The 18826-nt window shown below is 40.2% G+C and overlaps 1 protein-coding gene across 3 annotated transcripts; it reads right to left on the bottom strand.

The window, feature by feature from the left end:
• Positions 1-624: 624 nt before the first annotated feature.
• LOC121863787 (cytochrome P450 6j1-like) lies at positions 625-17960 on the bottom strand. Of its 3 annotated transcripts, none has more exons than XM_042362590.1 (10): positions 17940-17960; positions 12636-12872; positions 11063-11224; positions 8552-8734; positions 7735-7881; positions 7252-7441; positions 5589-5745; positions 3752-3877; positions 1393-1577; positions 625-1184 (listed from the first exon to the last, which is right to left on the bottom strand). In XM_042362590.1, the coding sequence occupies exons 2-10, from the start codon at positions 12828-12830 to the stop codon at positions 901-903; spliced, it is 1629 nt and encodes a 542-aa protein (XP_042218524.1). In that variant the 5' UTR covers positions 12831-12872; positions 17940-17960; the 3' UTR covers positions 625-900. The 3 variants fall into 3 exon arrangements, with proteins under 3 accessions (XP_042218524.1, XP_042218526.1, XP_042218523.1); XM_042362592.1 differs by lacking the exon at positions 17940-17960 and adding an exon at positions 17023-17049; XM_042362589.1 differs by lacking the exon at positions 17940-17960 and adding an exon at positions 13425-13482.
• Between the last annotated feature and the right edge of the window lie 866 nt (positions 17961-18826).

The following is an 18826-nucleotide window of genomic DNA, read 5'->3' as shown; positions in this document are numbered from 1 at the left end:
TTCATGACACACTTATGTGTAAATGAACATTAAATGCTCTAGGATACAATACTATTGTGTGTTAATAACTAATCTTGATGATCAAGAGAGATTGGAATCCATTTACACGTTTGTAGGTGAAGAGACGTGTTCAAGATGTTACGAACATTTGAGAAGATGACAGTGGAGGGTGTATAGAGTTAACAACAGATGTGTTGGGTGGTAACATGTATAACTCTCAGCAATATGTCATGGACACACGTGGGAAGGGTGTTCTCCAGTGTGACCCTACTAAACATCACATAATATACAATGTAGTTTGTGATTTTATAGTTTGCATCTTTTTAGAATTGCCACCAGAAAAACTACCTCCGAGATACAGTGGCAAGAGAACCCGAGTACATTACAGTACAGTACAGTATATAGCAGCCAGGCTAATTTACCTATGGGTTCTAGGTGCAAAGGAAGATTTTCAGCTATCAGGGGTACAGTATGGCAACAAAATATTGACCCAAAGCATTTTCACTGTCAATAACTTGGCTAATTCATTAATGTCAATGTGTATGAACTGGTACAAAGCTATGAAGAGTAAGAGGCTAGAATTTTAATGACTATTTAGGATAAAAGGATGTTGATTTATATACATTTAATCCACTTATTTTAATATAAATACAGTATCTGTCAAGTCACATTTTATCAAAATTTTTCTCAGGCTCCTTTTTTGCTCATCAAAACTCACAGCATTTAAGAGATACAGCCCAGGTAATGAGACAATTGTTCTTTGCACACATACTGACATCTTTCTTGTTATAACAATAAAACAAACAAATAGACAACTTGTAGTTAGGACAGTACACTATATATAATTAGTCAAACTTTATAAATATTTTTGTCTAAACTTGCATCAAGTACATGTCAGACTTATGATTGGGACGTCAAATCTCTTTGGCTATACCATCTCTTCAGTTCCTCTGTCAGAATTTTGTCCTCTGCAATGTTTGCCTCATAAACTATCATCTCTTGCTCCACAGCTTCCCTTAGGTTTATTGATTTCAGGTTGACATATACACCATCCTTGGGCTGCAGAGTGAGCACTCTAGGGTCAAGGGGTAGAGGATGGGGAGATGATGGACAGGGTTGGACTTCTAGATTGGAGAGAAGTGAAACTAGTCCCACCTTGACGCTCAGCAGGGCAAACCTCATGCCTGTGGGTGACATGTCACTGTGAGAAAGCTCGTACTACAACTTCAATAAATGTTTATTTATACTGCCATGTCTATACACCTACAAGATTACAAGATGTACATAAAATTTTAAACACAATTATCCTCCAGAATATCCCCTCTCCTCAATTTGAACATTAATACATCCATTTGCACATAGGCATAGACATAACACATATTTGAGACTCACCAATACAACTGCGAGGGCCAGCACCAAAGGGAAGATAAGTGTAGGGAACTATGTCAGAGCGGGCAGCTCCAAGGAATCTCTGTGGCAGAAATTGCTGTGGTTGTGGCCAGTGTTGTGGGTCCCTATGTATGCTCCACACTGGCACCAGCACACCCATACCTACCTCCACCTCTACCCCACCAACACTGAATGATACAGAACTTTATTAGAACTGAAGGGAAGGCACTTGTCTTCAGTTGTAAAGTAACAGGTTTTATTCCACAAGTTGTGAATCAATACAGTAAACCCTCGAAATTCCGGACCCCACAAGTCCAGAATTCAGATAGTCTTGACCCTGTCTGGGCAAGAAACAGACATCACGAACCCTTGAATATTTGTCGTTTGAAATTGTCATTGTACTTGGTCATTTGAAATTGCCGCCAGCAAGTAATCCCTTGAGGCCCCTCTCCTCCTTTTGAGCCCGTGAATGAGCAGTTTATTCCCCCACTCTTAGAACGGACTTGCCCATAATGCTACACTGTGAATGGTTAGCTTCTCTTGAGCCACAACCCACAAGGTGTGTTTCCCTCACTCGCCCTTTGTGTCGTCTTTGTATTGGTTACACGTCGCGCCATTAAACATTTTGTTTACATTTATTTTTACTGTTACGTGCACACAGTCTTTCATACAGAATGTGCAAAAAAAATTTTTTCATAAGGTCAAAACATTAAGAGAATAAACATTTAATTTGTCCACAGGAGTTCGTGTAGGATCGTGGGAGGGGAATGAGGGTGTGGTTCAAGGATTTCAGCCTCCACCTACTGGTCAAGCTGTGAGCTGCGTTATTGCTATTTTTCAACTCGTATTTTTGGGTAGATATATGGAGTTTATTTCATTTTTCTTTTACTGTTACATGCACACACAATCATTCATACAGAATGGGAAAAAAATTATCATAAGGTCAAAAACAAAGGGAATAAACAGTTCTTATGTGCACAGTACAGTAGTTTGCACCCAGACTGAGAGAGGAGGAATAATACAGTATAGGAGATCTCAGCCGCTCCAGTCTTCTGTGCGTAGTGAAACTATTGCCAACTGTCAAAGCGGTATTTTTTTATTTTATTTATTAATAAAATTTTTATTTATTCCTCACATTTACTGGTAATACAGTAAACACATGACCCTGGTCCCCAACAACCTCAGATAATGAGGTGAAAGTTGCTGGCTGGGAATGCACCCCCTATTATATTATTCTTATGGGGGAACAGAATTTTGACCTATTGTTAATTACAGTATTGCATATTCTTGTAGGCACGTCTAGATATCTGCACCATCATTGGTCCCAATGAGTTTGGATAAAAAGAATTGCTCTGTACAACCCTAATGCAGGAGGAAGAGCTGGTTAGTGCACAGTGGCCCCAGGACCCCCACTTGGTAAAGGTCCGGATCACCTTTTCCCCCAAAATTGCCCGGACTTTCGAGGGTTTACTGTACCACAGGGCCCTCAGAGAAAAAGGCACTACATTTGGTAAAATAGGGATACTTTCTTGTTTGTATACATGCAGTTGTAGAATGGCCAAAAGAGTGAATAAAAGAACATTGAAATACCCGTATAGTAGTTAATTTGTCACTTATCACAAATGGTGGTTATAGAGCAAGAATACACAGATAAAAGGAGATAAAATTGTAAGCGTGATAAATTTGGACAAGATCCAAGACACTTCAGTGGTGTACCCAAAAATCTACCAAAGGGGGGTGGGGGAACTTTGAACGAAACACTAAGATATTGTTGAAATACTAGATAATTAATATTTTTCTTTACATTCATGATGACCTTTTTTATTTTTTAATCTTTATTTTCTTACTGTTAAAAATGGTTTATTTGGAATAATTTTTAGCCCATTGTATCTCCCTTCTCTATGAATATAGTGGGAAGTACAAGAAACATAAAACTGGTGTAAAAATCGTGCAAGTTTTCCTTTAGGCTTCCTTATTTTTCTATTGCAACTTTCATAATTTTTGTTCCATTATTTTTTATGTACTAATTCTCAGTCTCTAAGTTACATCTCTGTAGTGTATATATTGACATATGATGCAATCTGCAAACACAATTTATGTTTATTTAGGACTATTGTACTTGTAATGCAAATTTTTGTTGTTTTGGATGATGTTAATCTGTGTGATTGTGTCTCCCGATCAAAGATGTTTATAATTATTGTACACAATAAAATATATTACTAATCCTGTAAAAAAAAAAAGACAAACACAGTACCGTTATACAGAATAAATAAAATTTTCCCGATACAATACAATACGTACAGTACTTATTTTAACCAGGACTGCAAAAATATAAAATGGAAGACATATCGTGGCAACTCACTTGTAGGTCTTGGTGCAGACTCTCTCAATGACCGGGGCAGCAGGGTAGAGTCTGAGCACTTCACTCACCACAGCATCTAGGTAAGGCAGAGCCATCACTGTGTCGTGCATCACCTCGCCTCCTCCCCTGCACCAACAAACTCTTTCTCTCTTACTTTCAATCACATCATGTCTCTTGTGTCAAGTTCATTTACAAAGGATAAAGACTAAAAACATCTCCTGGATAGGGCTCCAGTGAGGTAGATATGTTCAATTTCAAGAACTTTTGTGGCATATACAAAAAGAAAGGAAACTATGCTATGAAGAGTAATTATGAAGTGAAATATTTTTAATGTAAATGAATGAACAGACAGTATGATATCAAGTGATTTATGGGGAAGGGTATGTTCCAGTGGCATACCGTGGTTGCACTGACGAGGCATGCAGAACACCCACATTATCAGTTATCAAATATCAAGTAGCACATGGCCTTTCTGTAAGTAAGGGTTGTCAAGCTTTTATAAACACCTAATTTCTTAAATTATATCAGTGGCATCTGACGAAGTATCTTTAATAAATCATTAAATAATGGGTGCAAAAATACTTTTGGCAAAAGAATATTAAGCTTTCAGTGTGATCTACAGTAATTTAGAAATAAAGTATACTGGCCCTCTGTAAAGTTGCCAATGATCTTATTGCTGAACATTTAAATAATCAGTAAATATTTTTATTCATATGATCCGATTATTATTTCAAGTAAAACAAAACCGAATAACTTTCCCAAGTGAAAATACCATAATGTGGACCAGTTTTGTCCAGCTGATGGAGAGGCCCCGCCGGTCTACATAGCCTCTCAACAAGTTAATGCAGTTTTCGAAGTGCATGCATTTGTACCCATTACATTTCCAGAAACTTTATTAAATATTCACTTCTGGAACAACTCTTCGGTAATATAATATCACCATATAACATAAGACCATGCTTATTAAGGGAAAAGTATTAAATTTGACTAAAATGGCTAAAATTCCTTATGCACCAACACAATAAAGTTCATCTTAGCATGTTATCGATTGAATGGTTACGTCTTTTTACTTTTATCCTCTTCGCCACTGATCGGCTTGTTAGCCGCTTGGGCGATCGGTCACGTCTCTTCATTTACCTTCTTCACCAAAAGATCGGCTCGCTAGCCGCCCGGGCGATCGGTCACGTCTCTGTCACGCACTGTTGGCAAATAGTGGGCATGCACTGGCTCCTGAATGTACCTGAACCCGCTCCAGTGTTGGCCAAGTCTTGTCTTGAAAGAGCTCACAGTCGGTGTGTCCATTGAGGGCATGCGGTTTATCCTTCTGCTTGCATTGAGGGACGCCGAGTCTCCTCAGCTTTCCCGAGTGAAAACTGTGAAGACTCAATCTGTATTATTGAAGATACTATTTAAAAATATATTTTGCAATGCATGCCTTGCATTCGTTAAGAATATGCCACTGGTATGTTCCTGCTGAAGATACTACCATGTGTGAAGCAATGTATAAACTATATTTGGGGTGTAGTTGTGTAAAACCTGTACCACAGTAGAACACATCTTTTCACTTTTCAGCTACAATTACCATTTCATTCATTTATTTGATTGTAACTGGTCTGCCAATGTATGTTAAAATGAAGATGTTCTTTATACCTATGAGTATGGCACCCTCCCATCTACAAAAGTTGGCTCAATGATCAGTTGATCACCCAGAAAACATAATTTATTAACCAATTCGAGAACCTAGCTTAATGGTTAAATAAAGAACTTGGAGTACAGGGTATACACCAAAGAGGCCAGAACGGACTTACTGCTTACATAGCGAGTTTGGCATACATACCTCAGTAAGGCAAGGGCTATCTCCCTCCTGAGGGTGGCCTGGACATGTAGGTGGTGGGCCAGCAGGTGGAGGGCCATGGCCAGTGTGTTGGCGGTGTTGTCATACCCAGCCAGCAGGAATAAGATGCACTGTGCTGCTATGGTTTCATCCGACAGACCTGCACGACACACAACTGTATACACACAATCTCATATATACGACACTCATATACGGTAAAACACATTCAATTCTTGTGCACGCACAACTTCTATACAGACATCACATATACAATATATACACTGTATAGTACAGTAGAGTACTTGTGAACACACTTGAGAGCCAAATACACAACACATGTGGGCTACACATTATTATTGTACTGTAAATAAATACTCAAACTACATTTATAAGCACATAACACCCATATTCACGCAACTCTGTAAATTTACAGGAAAGTAGTACAATACTCTAATCTGAAGTTACATTTACACAACATTTATACACACAAGACAATTGTATAACCACCATTGGAATACTGTACTGCCTGACCTCCTCAAAGCACACATCTCCGAGCCTCATTCTCAAAGTTTCGTCTTTCAGATGCCAAAACCAAATGACATCCAAATTGCTCAGTCTCGTTCCCATCTTCTGGCGTCCCACCAGAGTTAACACATCTTATCTACCAAAGTTAACACATATTTAGCTTATTGTTTATCCTCTTCACTACTGAGCGACTCGTTAGCCGATAGGGCGGTGGGTCAGGTCTCTGTAAGCACTGTTGGCAAGCACTGGGCATGTACTGGATCCAGAATGTATCTGCCTGCACCAGTGTTGGTCAAGTCTGGTCTTGAAACAGCTCACACTCTGTGCCGTCACAACACACTGGCAGATTGTTCCAAGAGTTCACAATGCTCACTCCAAAAAGTTTGCCCTGACAGTTTCCCGAACTTGTGGGTTCTTCAACCTTAAGCTGCGACCCTTAGTGGGGTGGGCATCAGCCAGCTCCAGCCATGAACACTCAGTATAAGCGAGGCAATTGCAGGCATTCTAATCTCTCAAGGTACCTGAGGTGCCATAGTGCAGGCAGCAGTCTGGTGGCCCTCCTTTGGAAATTTTTAATTAACTGACAGTCTCTGGCATACACAGAGAATTCTATCTCATAAATTTTTAAAGTTGTTGAACTATTGTCTTACAAAGACCTTCACTGTTAAAGCACATCAATAACGTTATAATAACAACTTGAGAGCCAGATGGGGTAACTACTTCAAACGGAGAAACTCCGCACTTTTGAAGTGTTACGAGGGATGCCCTTCTTAATAAGACCCACTAACTTGGTTGCTTGATTCACCTCCTTCACATGGTCTTGCACCCGAGTTAACATATCTTCTGATCTCCCACCCGAGTTAACACATCTTTGGTCTCCCACCCTAGTTAATGCAGCTTCTGATCTACTTGATTTAACACATTTTTAATAATAAATAATAATTAACGGTTTATTGAAAGAGCATGGCAGACGGTAGGGTGAAAATACACAGTTACATAATTCGGGAATGGGTCACTTGATTGACAAATAATATACAAGTAACATAAGCGATATAAATCTGATATATAATAACTAGGTCTTCTACACAAGATATCATAATCTGGTCTCCTAACAAAGGTATCACATCTTCTGGTCTCTTACCCGAGTTGCCGTGGGCTCTGGTTTCCAGGAGAAGGTCGAGGAAGTCTCCGCGGTGTACTCCGGTCTCCTGGCGGGTGTGGAGGGTGTGGGTGACCACATCTCTGAAGAAGAGGAATTCTGGACTGGTGAACTCTAGACCCAAGTGGTGGACCAACTCAGCCACCCTTGGCGCCAACATCAACACCAACATCTGTACGTGAAATTGGGTATTTACACGTGCAACGAGTTGTTTGTACAGTACTCGAAATATGTTATTTAAACATTAATACTTTATATTTCTGTGAAGGAGATTATCTGTACATGACAGTGGCTTTAAGAGCATATAAGTTCCTCACCACGACTTTAAAATTGACACCGGATGACCTAGTGTGATTCTAGAATATCCCATGGACTGATATTGAAACCCCGGGTGAGGGAGAGTTGAAAGACCTCGCCTAAAATAACGTAGAAGCCGAGGAGATCCTCGATGATATGTAGACTGACCTTGAAAGCCCTGGTGGGAGAGAGTTGAAAGATCTTTGCGGCGGTGGTGGGGAAGGAGGCTGTATCCTGACTCAAAGCTTCACATTCTATACCGAAGGCGCAGGAGGCAATCGTGTCCATGGTGTACCGACCACTCAGCTTTCGTGCCTGTAATACCATTATTATCAAGTATTTATTTATATAGAAGTGTGTGCGTGTGTGAGAGATTAGTGGTCACAAGATGTTTAACCTGCATCATGACGCTGGTAATACCGATATTTGTATGTCCCTCTATAGGACAGAAATTGAAAAAAAAAATCCTACGGTAAATTATGTGTAATTTTGATGTTATTTCTATCATTCTATTTGTGCCACATCTGAAATTTTAGGTTCCGTAGAAGAGTGCTTCCCTCTTACCATAGCGACTCTGGGTGGAATGTGTGTATTGTCTAGTGACTAATATCGAACCCTTGGAGGTGGAACCTTTAGAGAAGCAATTTAGTCATGATTGATAGCTAATTAGCATGAATATAAACATTAACCAATCAGTCAATTCTTATATAACTAGGTCGGGAAAAATTTATCCGCAGCTTGATACTCCCGTGTGGTAAGCTCAAGAAATTAACTTTATCGTTGCCTGGAGATGTGAAAACGCACACAGATATAAAGGGAGTGGCAGAAAAAGAATGATACACAATCAAGTACAGTATATCGCCCATTTATTATTCAATGTCTGAAAATAATTCAAGGGCAAATTTTATGAATTTAATACTCCTTATGACCAGAGTATTATTTTTCGTTATCTCAGAATGGTTTGAAGATACTCATGAATATTTACCTCGACAGGTCCTCTCGTGGCTGTAAGACCAGCCAGTTGAAGAAGGTGCGTTGCTCGTTGTCGCAGGAGTGGGTAGAGCCGCCGAGTCTTAGTGGTCGTGAAGGCAGGAGAGACAACTCCGCGGATCTTTCTCCAGTGACTTCCCCGAGCGTTCGTTAGCATGTCGTTCGCGATGGGGTTTACCTACACATGTAATAGCCAAGTGCCAAGACATCTAGTTATTCCTTCTTAAGTGAGGGACAAATCTTTAACAAAAAATATAACATTTCAGTTAATTAATCTATTAGGGTTACAATACAAAATATTTATATCAGAGCAAGGAGTCCACCGAACTTCCAACCCTCCCACTGGGGGTATTTAGGGAGCCATCAGAATACATTGCCTCTTTACTTTTACTTCGTAATTTTATCCTCTTCGCCACTGATCGGCTCGTTAGTTGCTTGGGCAGCCTGTCATATTGTTCGTACAATATCTCTTACGGACTGTTGGCAAGTACTGGGCATCCAATGGTTCCTGAATGTATCTGAATCTGCTCCTGTGTTAGTCTGGTCTTGAAAGAGCTCATACTCGGTGCCGTTATAGCACTCTCTGGCAGATTGTTCCAAGAGTTCATAATTCTCACTCTGAAAAAGTTTGCCACCAGTTTTCTGGACTTATTGGCTTCTTCAACCTTAGAGGTGAGACCCCTTGTGAGGCAAGTATGCACCAGTTCCAGGTATAGACACTGGATTCAGTAGTGCTGTAGTGGATATTTCCATTACAACTGCCGTTTGTCGCTGACCAGCCGATCCCTTGTCGAGTTCCCCAGCCAAAGCCTCGTGGTCTGACAAAGCGGAGGTCGGCAATCAAGCCACACCTACCTCCACTATATGAACGCCCTTCTACCTACAACCCCGCAACACCACCTCTCAGCAAGCTCCTCACCACACAGCAACTCCCTAGCACCGCACTGTATATTGCCTTGAAAAACGGACACCCCGTTTCCATATGGAAGCAGCTGTCTTTCTCGCGGGAACAGGACAGGAAAGATGGCGTCTAGTGCATCGAAGCTACGACACTATTAAAGGCGGCGTCACTAGCATTTCTATGGTCTACTTTTTCATTACTCGTCGATTTTTTCACGAATCGTCAGCGTAGTCTTTTTGTCAAACGGTAAAGACCGTCTGCACTGACGACTCGTACGACAACTTACCGGAGTCAACTCAAGATCTATAATTTATACTACAAATAGTGATTAAAAAATATTTTTACTTAGTATAAATTTGAAATTATTATAAAGTAATAAATACTCTTCTTTCCAAGATTACTCATTAGTATCTTTAATTTCGTAATTTTAAAAAAGGTAAGAAAATGTCATTTGTTTACATTTTGCCCACGCGGGAATAACAACACAAGTATGGACGCGACTCTCCGAGGAGTTCTTGGTGGACTTAGGACGGTTTGGACCAGATAAGGCAGCGCCGGTGTCTCTGGGGTCACCAGGTATGTACATTCGACCGAGTAGTGCCCCGAGATGTTTGTACACTTCGATTAGGTCGCCCCTCGCCCATTTGTAGTATAAGCTAGGTAGTAGCAGGCGCTCCAATCTCTCTGGGTAACTGAGGTTCCATAGAGCAAGCACCAGTCTGGTGGCCCTTCTTTGAATATTTTCAATCAATTGATAATCTCTAGCATACCTCGGGGACCAGACGGGGAAGCACCTCACTCTTGAAGATTGTGACGAGCCATCCAGATATCTAAACGACCTTCTTATAAGACGTACTAGTTTCGTTGCCCGATTCACCTTCTTACAGTGGCCCGAGAATTTAAGTTCATTTTCGACATACACACCCAGGTCCTTTTCACATTCTGTCAATTAATGCACTCTTCGTTCTGTGGAGACACATGACACACCTCCTTACTTTTGGTGCGACCCAGGTGCATCCTTTTGCACTTCGTGACACTGAATTTTAGCAGCCATTTCCTCGACCATTCTTGAAGCTCATAGAGATCTTTCTGCAGCTCTTCATAGTCTGTTTGGTTCTTAATTTCCATAAATAACTCTTGTGAATCGTTAGCTTTGATAGTTTATTTCTTATAACCTCGTGTGAAGAAACCTGGGCAGCTGAGAAGATGCCAAGCACGGTAATCCAGAATATGTATCAGCTATAACTGTAGAAATACGTTATAATTTGGTAAGGAATTTCAGGATAAATCTTTCATTGACATCCTATCTTAGTTCCATTTAGAATAGTTCAGTTTTGTATGAACTGTACCTTAATATACTGTACTGTAGTTAGTTCAGTATATATTTTAACATCTATTGCAAGCTAGTGAAGTTGTTTTAGTGTACATGTACAGATATTTCTCGTTATAGTTTAGCTTAATCTAGTTAAGTTAGTTTAATTTATATCATACCCAAGTTGGAAATTGTATTAGTTTAATTTATATCTTGCCATAATTAGTTTACCTTAATCCTACTAACTTGGTTTATGTTTTTCTATAACTTCAAATACCGAATTAATATCTTACTTTAGATAGATCGAAAGTCCTACGATCAGCAAAGTGATCGAAATCCCTCACCAGGATACTCTTGATGAGCTCAGGATTGCCCACAAACAGACCAGGTTTGAGGAAGTCATAAAAGCCACATAGATCCTTCCCATTGTACTTGTGGTACAGTTCGTCGAAGAACTGAGGATAAAATAAATAATATTAGTTGATCAGTAGCCATCGTCTCCACAATGCAGATTGGCAGCCAACAGGGAAACCTAAAGTAACCCCTATCAACCTAGACAGCCTTAATTTGCAGGTTAATGGCCACTGGCTATCTAACATAACCTATCTCTAATCTAGGAACAATAGCCTATCCTAATCTAACTAAATGTAACCTAACAAGATTTATCAAAACGAAGAGTGTCCATCCACTTGCCGAAAGTAGACTTGTTGAATAGACTTCACAACTATGGTAATTGTTTCTGATTTTACTGCATTTTTTATTTATTTTTTCATGAAGAGTTAAAGAAGTATATTACTTTTTACTTTATCCTCTTCGCCACTGATCGGCTCGTTAGCCGTTTGGGCGGTCGGTCACGCCTCTGTTGGCAAGTACTGGGCGTGCACTGGCTCCTGAATGTATCTGATCCTGCTCCAGTGCTTGTCAAGTCTGGTCTTGAAACAGCTCACACTCGATGCAACACTCTCTGGCAGGTTTTTCCACGAGCTCACAACTCTCACTCCGAAAAAGTTAGCCCTCACAGTTTTTTGGACTTGCGGCTTCTTCAACTTTGACCCGTGACCCTTGCTATTGTAAATTAAGAACAAAGTAGGCAATACAGCAATGACCCCAACCTTTGACCTAGCAAGGGCGGATCTAGGGGGTCCTGACCCCACTTTTCATCAGAAAATTCCAATACATTTTCTTTAATGCAATATTATTGTACACGGGCATTTTTGTACAATAAAAAGTAATTACTATTGACCTCAGAATATCAAGTGCACATGGCTTCAAAATGCCCAGGATAATGGTCAGATTAAAACAAATTCCTGGAGTCTTACAGCGCCCCCTAAAAAATAGCGGGGTGGGCTCGCTTTGCTCGCCATGTTCCCCCACCCAAAGCTTCTTGACCCCTCTTTTTTATATTCCTGGATCCGCCCCTACTTAGTGACCCCAGTGGTGGTACAGCGGTAACGAGCGTATAACTATGACTGTCATGGATCCCAGCAAGGATTTTAATACTGTACATTATTAGAAGCCTTGGTTCCAGTGTGGTCCGGACGCACGTGGGAAAGGGGTTATCCAGTGTGACCCTACTAAACATGGCAGGTTTCCTTCGGGTACTCCGGTTTCTTCCTGAACTAACACTGGACAATAAAGTTCATTACAAAGTAACAGAACAGTACAACCTGCCAAACGGCTATTAAGCTGATAAGTGGTGAAACGATAAACAAATATAAAAATATTATCATTTATGAATTTCTAGCCTCCTATCCATTATCTCGTCCCCATTTTTGTTCTTTAATAATGTCAAGTGCAGACAGACATACAGATACAAATAACTTCTAAACAGACTGACACACCACGACCATAACATACACAACAGACCTCCATGAAGGGTTGTGTAAGTCCCAGCCTTCGTAGAGTGTGACCCACTAGGAGTGTCGCTGGGGGACACGGGATACCTCTCGAAGCCCAGTACCTTTGCCGCCCCTGCAGGTAGTACACCAGCAGCACCACACAAGATAACACCAGTAGGGATCCTAGTGTCACCCCGACCACAGAGGTGTTGAGTGGTACCATTACCTGCCTCTGCTGTTCTCCTCACCATGGATAGTCGCTGTTCTGTTGAGAAGATAATGGTAGTTAGTGAGTTGTTAAGTGTGATGCTTTGGGGCGAGGCAGCCGAGTGGAGGGATACTGGTTTGATCCTAATGCACTGTACCCACAATCCACCCAGCTGTAAATGGGTAACTAACAATATAATTGGGGGAAGTGAAAACGGTCGAATGCTATCCTGGCCAGGCTGCTTCCTTGTGCACAGAAGGCAGAATATACAGTAAGGTGTATTATACTGTCCCTAATGGATAGTCGGGCTTCTGGGACTAACTTGAGTGGTGTGTTAGGAACTACGCGTGCGATTGGTTAGTGCTGTTATGACACTTCCAGTGACACTCAGAAATGAACACTTCATCACACTCTTAACACGGCAGATATACACTGCCCACTCAGGTCTTATTTTACCATTCATACAATAGATCTTCAATTACTTATTACATCGTTACACAACTGTTGTATTATTTCTTTGACAAATAAGATGATTATTGGCACGCTTAGATAGACGTAAAGTAAGTGACTTGGTGTTAGACGTGCGTAGATGACCTGGTGTTCACTGACCTGGCGGGTAGTGACCTGTTGATGCTGGTGACACTGTCGCCTCACAACGACTAACAGCTCAAGATGCCGCGGTCACCTGATTACGGCCGGTGACGTCGGGGATCAGCTGTATTGATGACGTATTATTGGTTTTGCCGATGTCATTATATATTGGCAATGTCATTGCGATTTTGATTACGTAATTGTGGTTTTTGTTTATTATTATATATTTGTTTTATATTTCTAACGGTGCTGTACCACATTTACAGTACTACTACCTATACGGTACTGACACTACATGACGATATATCTACTTATTTCGTATACCCTACTGATATTTGTTAATAAATTATCTAAAGGCGAAGAAACGAGGTACCAGAATTTGTGGTGAGCTAAGAGAGGTAGACATGAAGATGTGCCCTGGCAGTGTATACTACAATAGAAGCTATAGGTTTGCCCTTTACACCACGGAATTTACGAATCAATCCGGGCCGTACTCACTATACTCCACTGTCAGCATCAAGGCGGAGAGACTTGTCTCACGAACCATTACGGGTGTCTGACCTTGATGTGTAATAACGTGACCTAATCAAACCACATAATGGGATCTCAGCAACATAGATACAGCCAAAACAGCAAAATGCATGTGCGTAAATAAGAGCGCACAGAGATAACTGTGCAGCAGTCACAGACAATAAGAAACCAGCCATATCAACATTGATACCTAACAACACAGTACAAGTACACATGGTCGCTACGTGACTTATCAGGTTATCTACTGCTTTGGGCAGGTGGGCGAGTCTTCTGTAAGAATATTAAAGGGGTTTGAAAAGTACCACCACATGCGCCATTACCACACAACCACCTGGGCCACGACCACCATTTCCATCACCAGTATCATCACGCCGACCACACCACCTGCACAACTATCACCACAAACTCTACCAACCACGCATTATACTAATGCCTCTTTCACCACCTAATACCACCATCACTAATGAAATTAAACAAACTTAGTCTAATTAGGATAAACCACACATTCACATGTATTGCATATTTTTTCAGAGTAGGTATATACACAAGTGTGTATTGGTTATATAAAAATACATTTACTGCAAGTTACAGTCTGTAACAAATACCTTTCCGTATTTTTGACAGTTATTGTCTAATGCTGCAATGCATGAACTTTATTTGGTGTTGAAGCACAGAAACATTAACGCATCAACACTGATAAAATATGACATTTAACAAAGGATTCATTACTGCAGGAATGCCAAACTGGAGGTGATACTGCGTATTGTTTTATTTCAGTTCCAGGAATCACTATAGAAGTGCAAAACGCAAAATCGAGGTTATTGGTATGGCTTGTAAATTTTCTTGGGGTATGGCGCATTGTATAATGAAGAATGTGTTGAAAAAAAAATAGAACGCGAGTCTACATAACCACGAAACTTTAATAACGTAACTTTATCTCGTTTAATGTTTTTTTTTTCGATTCCGAAGGCAATTACGTTCGTAATTTATTTTAAGTGACAAACTCGAGTTCACTAATCATAAGATATACGTAGCATAATCTCAATATTTGAAAATATTCCTTTCAAATCATTATCAATACCCAATTATACATCAAATTTTCCATACCGAGACTTTTCTCATCTAGAAATACAGTACTGTACCTGAAAAACTACAAAACTGAATTAAATTAGATACAGCTAAATAACGAATTTCACCACTTGTTGATTTATCCAGTTTACCTTAAAATCCAAGTAATTCACAGACTTAATTGTATACAACAATTATTTTACACGTGTTTTGAAGGAACGTGTCATTTACAAGAAGGAAGCTCTCACCATGGAATTTGTTTCTTGGTGTTGACTTGACATTGGCCACAACCAAGTTGATTTAAGCGTAAATTACTGCGACGACCACGATGTAGTTAGAATAGATAAATATAAATACTGTACTGTATTCTGTTGAAACAGAGTATTATCGTTCTCTTCGATTCATGTATTATTATTATTATTATTATTATTATTATTATTAAACTAGCATTGGTGCAGCTGCACCATATGCACTATGGTAAATCAGACACTGGTTAAAATACATTTCCAGTATTTAGTAGTGTTGGTAGTGTGGTTGAGTTGGTCATGGCAGTGTGTGACCTCGCTGCCTCCCAGATAAAGATACGGTATCATTGGTCGGTCTAAAGACAAGACTTACAGCGAGGACGATCACCATCTTGTCATATCTAAAGTACTAGACGTCATATCGATTCCCAAATATTCATATTTTTTCTCTGAAAGTGAGAATGGGAGGGCGCATAATAGTTTTGGTTTCGCAGTCTAAGAAAATTATATATCGTTATACCTAAGAAGTATAAAAAAATGAGGACGATCACCATACCGATCACAAATCCACAGACGCATAAGTTATAAAACGGTTAGTCTTAACCAAAGTGCTCTGCTATATTTATCAGATTCGCATTTTTTGTAGTCAAGGAATATGAAAAAAAATCTAGTGGCTTCCCAAAGCCAACCTCGGCGATAAAGATAAGTGTCGGTATAAACTACAGTGTTAAACCATCCCGCTAGGACGGCTGTCATGTATTGCTTCAGACTTTGGAAACTTAAACATGTATGCATTATTTTATTCACTGTAAGTGAGAAAAATAATCTAGCTATTTACTGTACTTACAACTAAGTTACTGAATGTTTATTTAGCGGTCTACCAGCCCAAGCTATGGAATCAAGGACAGTACAGTACTTGGCAAAGATACTGTACTATAGTTTTTGGTACTTGGTTTCAAAATAGCCCTTGACAAAATTGTCAAGAACACTGGGGGATCCTACACGCAGGTCGCTACCGTCTTTTCCACGGCATGGCCACTTCGAGTAAGTAGCCATTTGGTAAAGGATACAGTATTCAATTGTCCAAGGAACAAAATTATTGCTCTATAATAAGACTTAGAAAAATTCTGCCTTTGGACCATATAGTAAATGTGGTTAGTGATGTATTTATCAGGTTGTTATCTTGCCCTAAGTAAACAGACGTGACGCATTATGGGTCAAGTGATCATACACCAATGATTACAGTCCTTCACTCAAGGGTTATATTAATATAAGGGCAAAGTCACTAGGCTTCTGTATCTTACACATATTAAACCACAGTGAAGGTTGGCTTAAGTTTTTATAGAATAAAGTCATCTTGTGGTACTGTACTGTACTGTACAGTATTTCTGTATCTTACAATGGGAGATTCTCAAAGGCCATCTGTTAAATCTTCCCATAGCTGGAGAGGTGGTATAAATCACATACATCTGATGTAAATGTTTGTATTTCCCACAAACTCGACTAAACTTGTACATTTTTTTTATCCTCTTCACCACTGATCGGCTCGTTAGCCGCTTGGGCGATCTGTTACGTCTCTGTTACATACTGTTGCCAAGTACTGGGCATGCACTGGCTCCTGAATGTATATACTTTAATTTTACCCTCTTCACCACTGATCGGCTCGTTAGCCGCTTGGGCACGTCCCTTGTTACTTTAATTTTTCTTTTATCCTCTTTATCAATTGATCGACACGTTAGCCGTTTGGGCGATCGGTCACCTCTGTTACGCACCGTTGGCAGGTACTGGGCATGCACCGGCTCCTGAACCTGCTCCAGTGTTGGTCAAGACTGGAGCTCACACTCGGTGCCGTCACAACACTTTATGGTAGATTGTTCCAACTGACAGTTCCTAGCATATCTCGGGGACCAGATGGGGTGACAGTACTCCAGATAGGAAGCACTTCACTCTTGAAGTTCGTTACGAGGGACGGGCCGTCTAGACGTCTGAACGACCTTCTTATAAGACCCAATAATTTATTTGCCTAATTTACCTTCTCGCAATGGCCCGAGAACTTCAGCTCATTGTCAACATACACATCTAGGTCCTTCTCACATTGTCTCAAGTAGTGCGGTTTCTTCATCCCGTTGGGACATATGATACTACTCCTTACCGTTGGTATGCCCCAGGTACAGCTTCTTACACTGTGACAATGAATCTCAGCAGCCATTTCTTCGACCATTCATGGAGCTCAGAGATCCTTCTGCAGCTCTTCACAGTCCGCATGGTTCTTGATTTCCCGAAATAACTTGGCGTCATCGGCAAACATTTTTATGGTGGAGTGTACAACGTCAGGCATGTCATTTATGAAGGAAGCAAACAAATAACAGCGGACCCAATACACTGATGTGACGACCCTTGGCCTCTTAGGTTGTAACAATGCACAAATTTAATTTCTCTTTGTACTATAGGTCCAAAGAATAGATCCCAACCAAATTCATCGCCTCATTACTATGGAGTATATTGAAATTCATGAAGTAGATTTAATTAAAAAAAATATATTAAACAAACACAAACAATAATAATACGACAAAATGATTAGAAGTGGCTGAGTACGACTGAAGGTCCAACATTATCACACAATATCAATCAAAGCAAATCACAAAAGTCAAATGCCAACTCCCAAAACATAAGAGAGAGAGTATATTACCAAACTAAAAGTCAGCTGTGACTAAACTGATAACCGATTACCAGCTGGTCACCGACGTCACCTTTTACCGCCAAATACTGACGTAACATATCCTGATTGGCTAAAACATAAAACTATATTTAAATTACCCTACTGACATTAATTCCACATATTTAACCTATGTACAAACCTAATGTAATAAAACTATACAATACAACATAATACAATGTAATAAACAAAGTTAATACTTAAATAAGGGCTCAGTTGGTGTGGGCGAGTAGTGAGCGAAGCTGCCCGAGACACCCCTCACACGATCCGAAACAACGAATTTTATACAAAGAACAGAAACTAACAGCGGACACTCGTAACACTGTCCTGTGGTACCCCACTTGTGAGGAGGTACAGATGATTTCGTGCCATTAATCACCACACACTGCTTGTGGTCATGTAGAAAGACTTCTATCCACGCTACATCTCTCCGAATTCCGTACCCTTCCAGTTTGATTTTCAGCCTTTCATGGGGTACGCTGTCGAAAGCCTTGACGAAATCTAGGTACAGTATACTGTATATTGTCGATATTACCACCCCGTTCCAGAATATGGGTCCAAATATCCAATACCTTGAGCAATTGTGTTAAGCAGGAGCTCCCCGGCATAAAACCGTGTTGGCAATCCTTAACAAGGTTGTTTCATAGTAGATGTTCCATCGCGGCATCTCTGATATTACTCTCAAGTATTTTGCATATTATGCTGGTCAGGCTCACCGGTCTATAGTTGTTCGTGGAGTGACGATCGCCCTTCTTGAAGATAAGACTCGCAAAGCCAATTTCCAATCACTGATGACCTTTCGTTGAATTGTAACAGTTTATTTGGCCAGAAAAATACAGATACAGAGTGGATAATAACAA

The sequence above is a fragment of the Homarus americanus genome, unplaced genomic scaffold, assembly GCF_018991925.1.
Source record: "Homarus americanus isolate GMGI-L3 unplaced genomic scaffold, GMGI_Hamer_2.0 scaffold48354, whole genome shotgun sequence".
Lineage (NCBI taxonomy): Eukaryota > Metazoa > Arthropoda > Malacostraca > Decapoda > Nephropidae > Homarus > Homarus americanus.
Note: the sequence above shows the minus strand (reverse complement) of the source record. Positions and strands in the feature narration are given on the sequence as shown.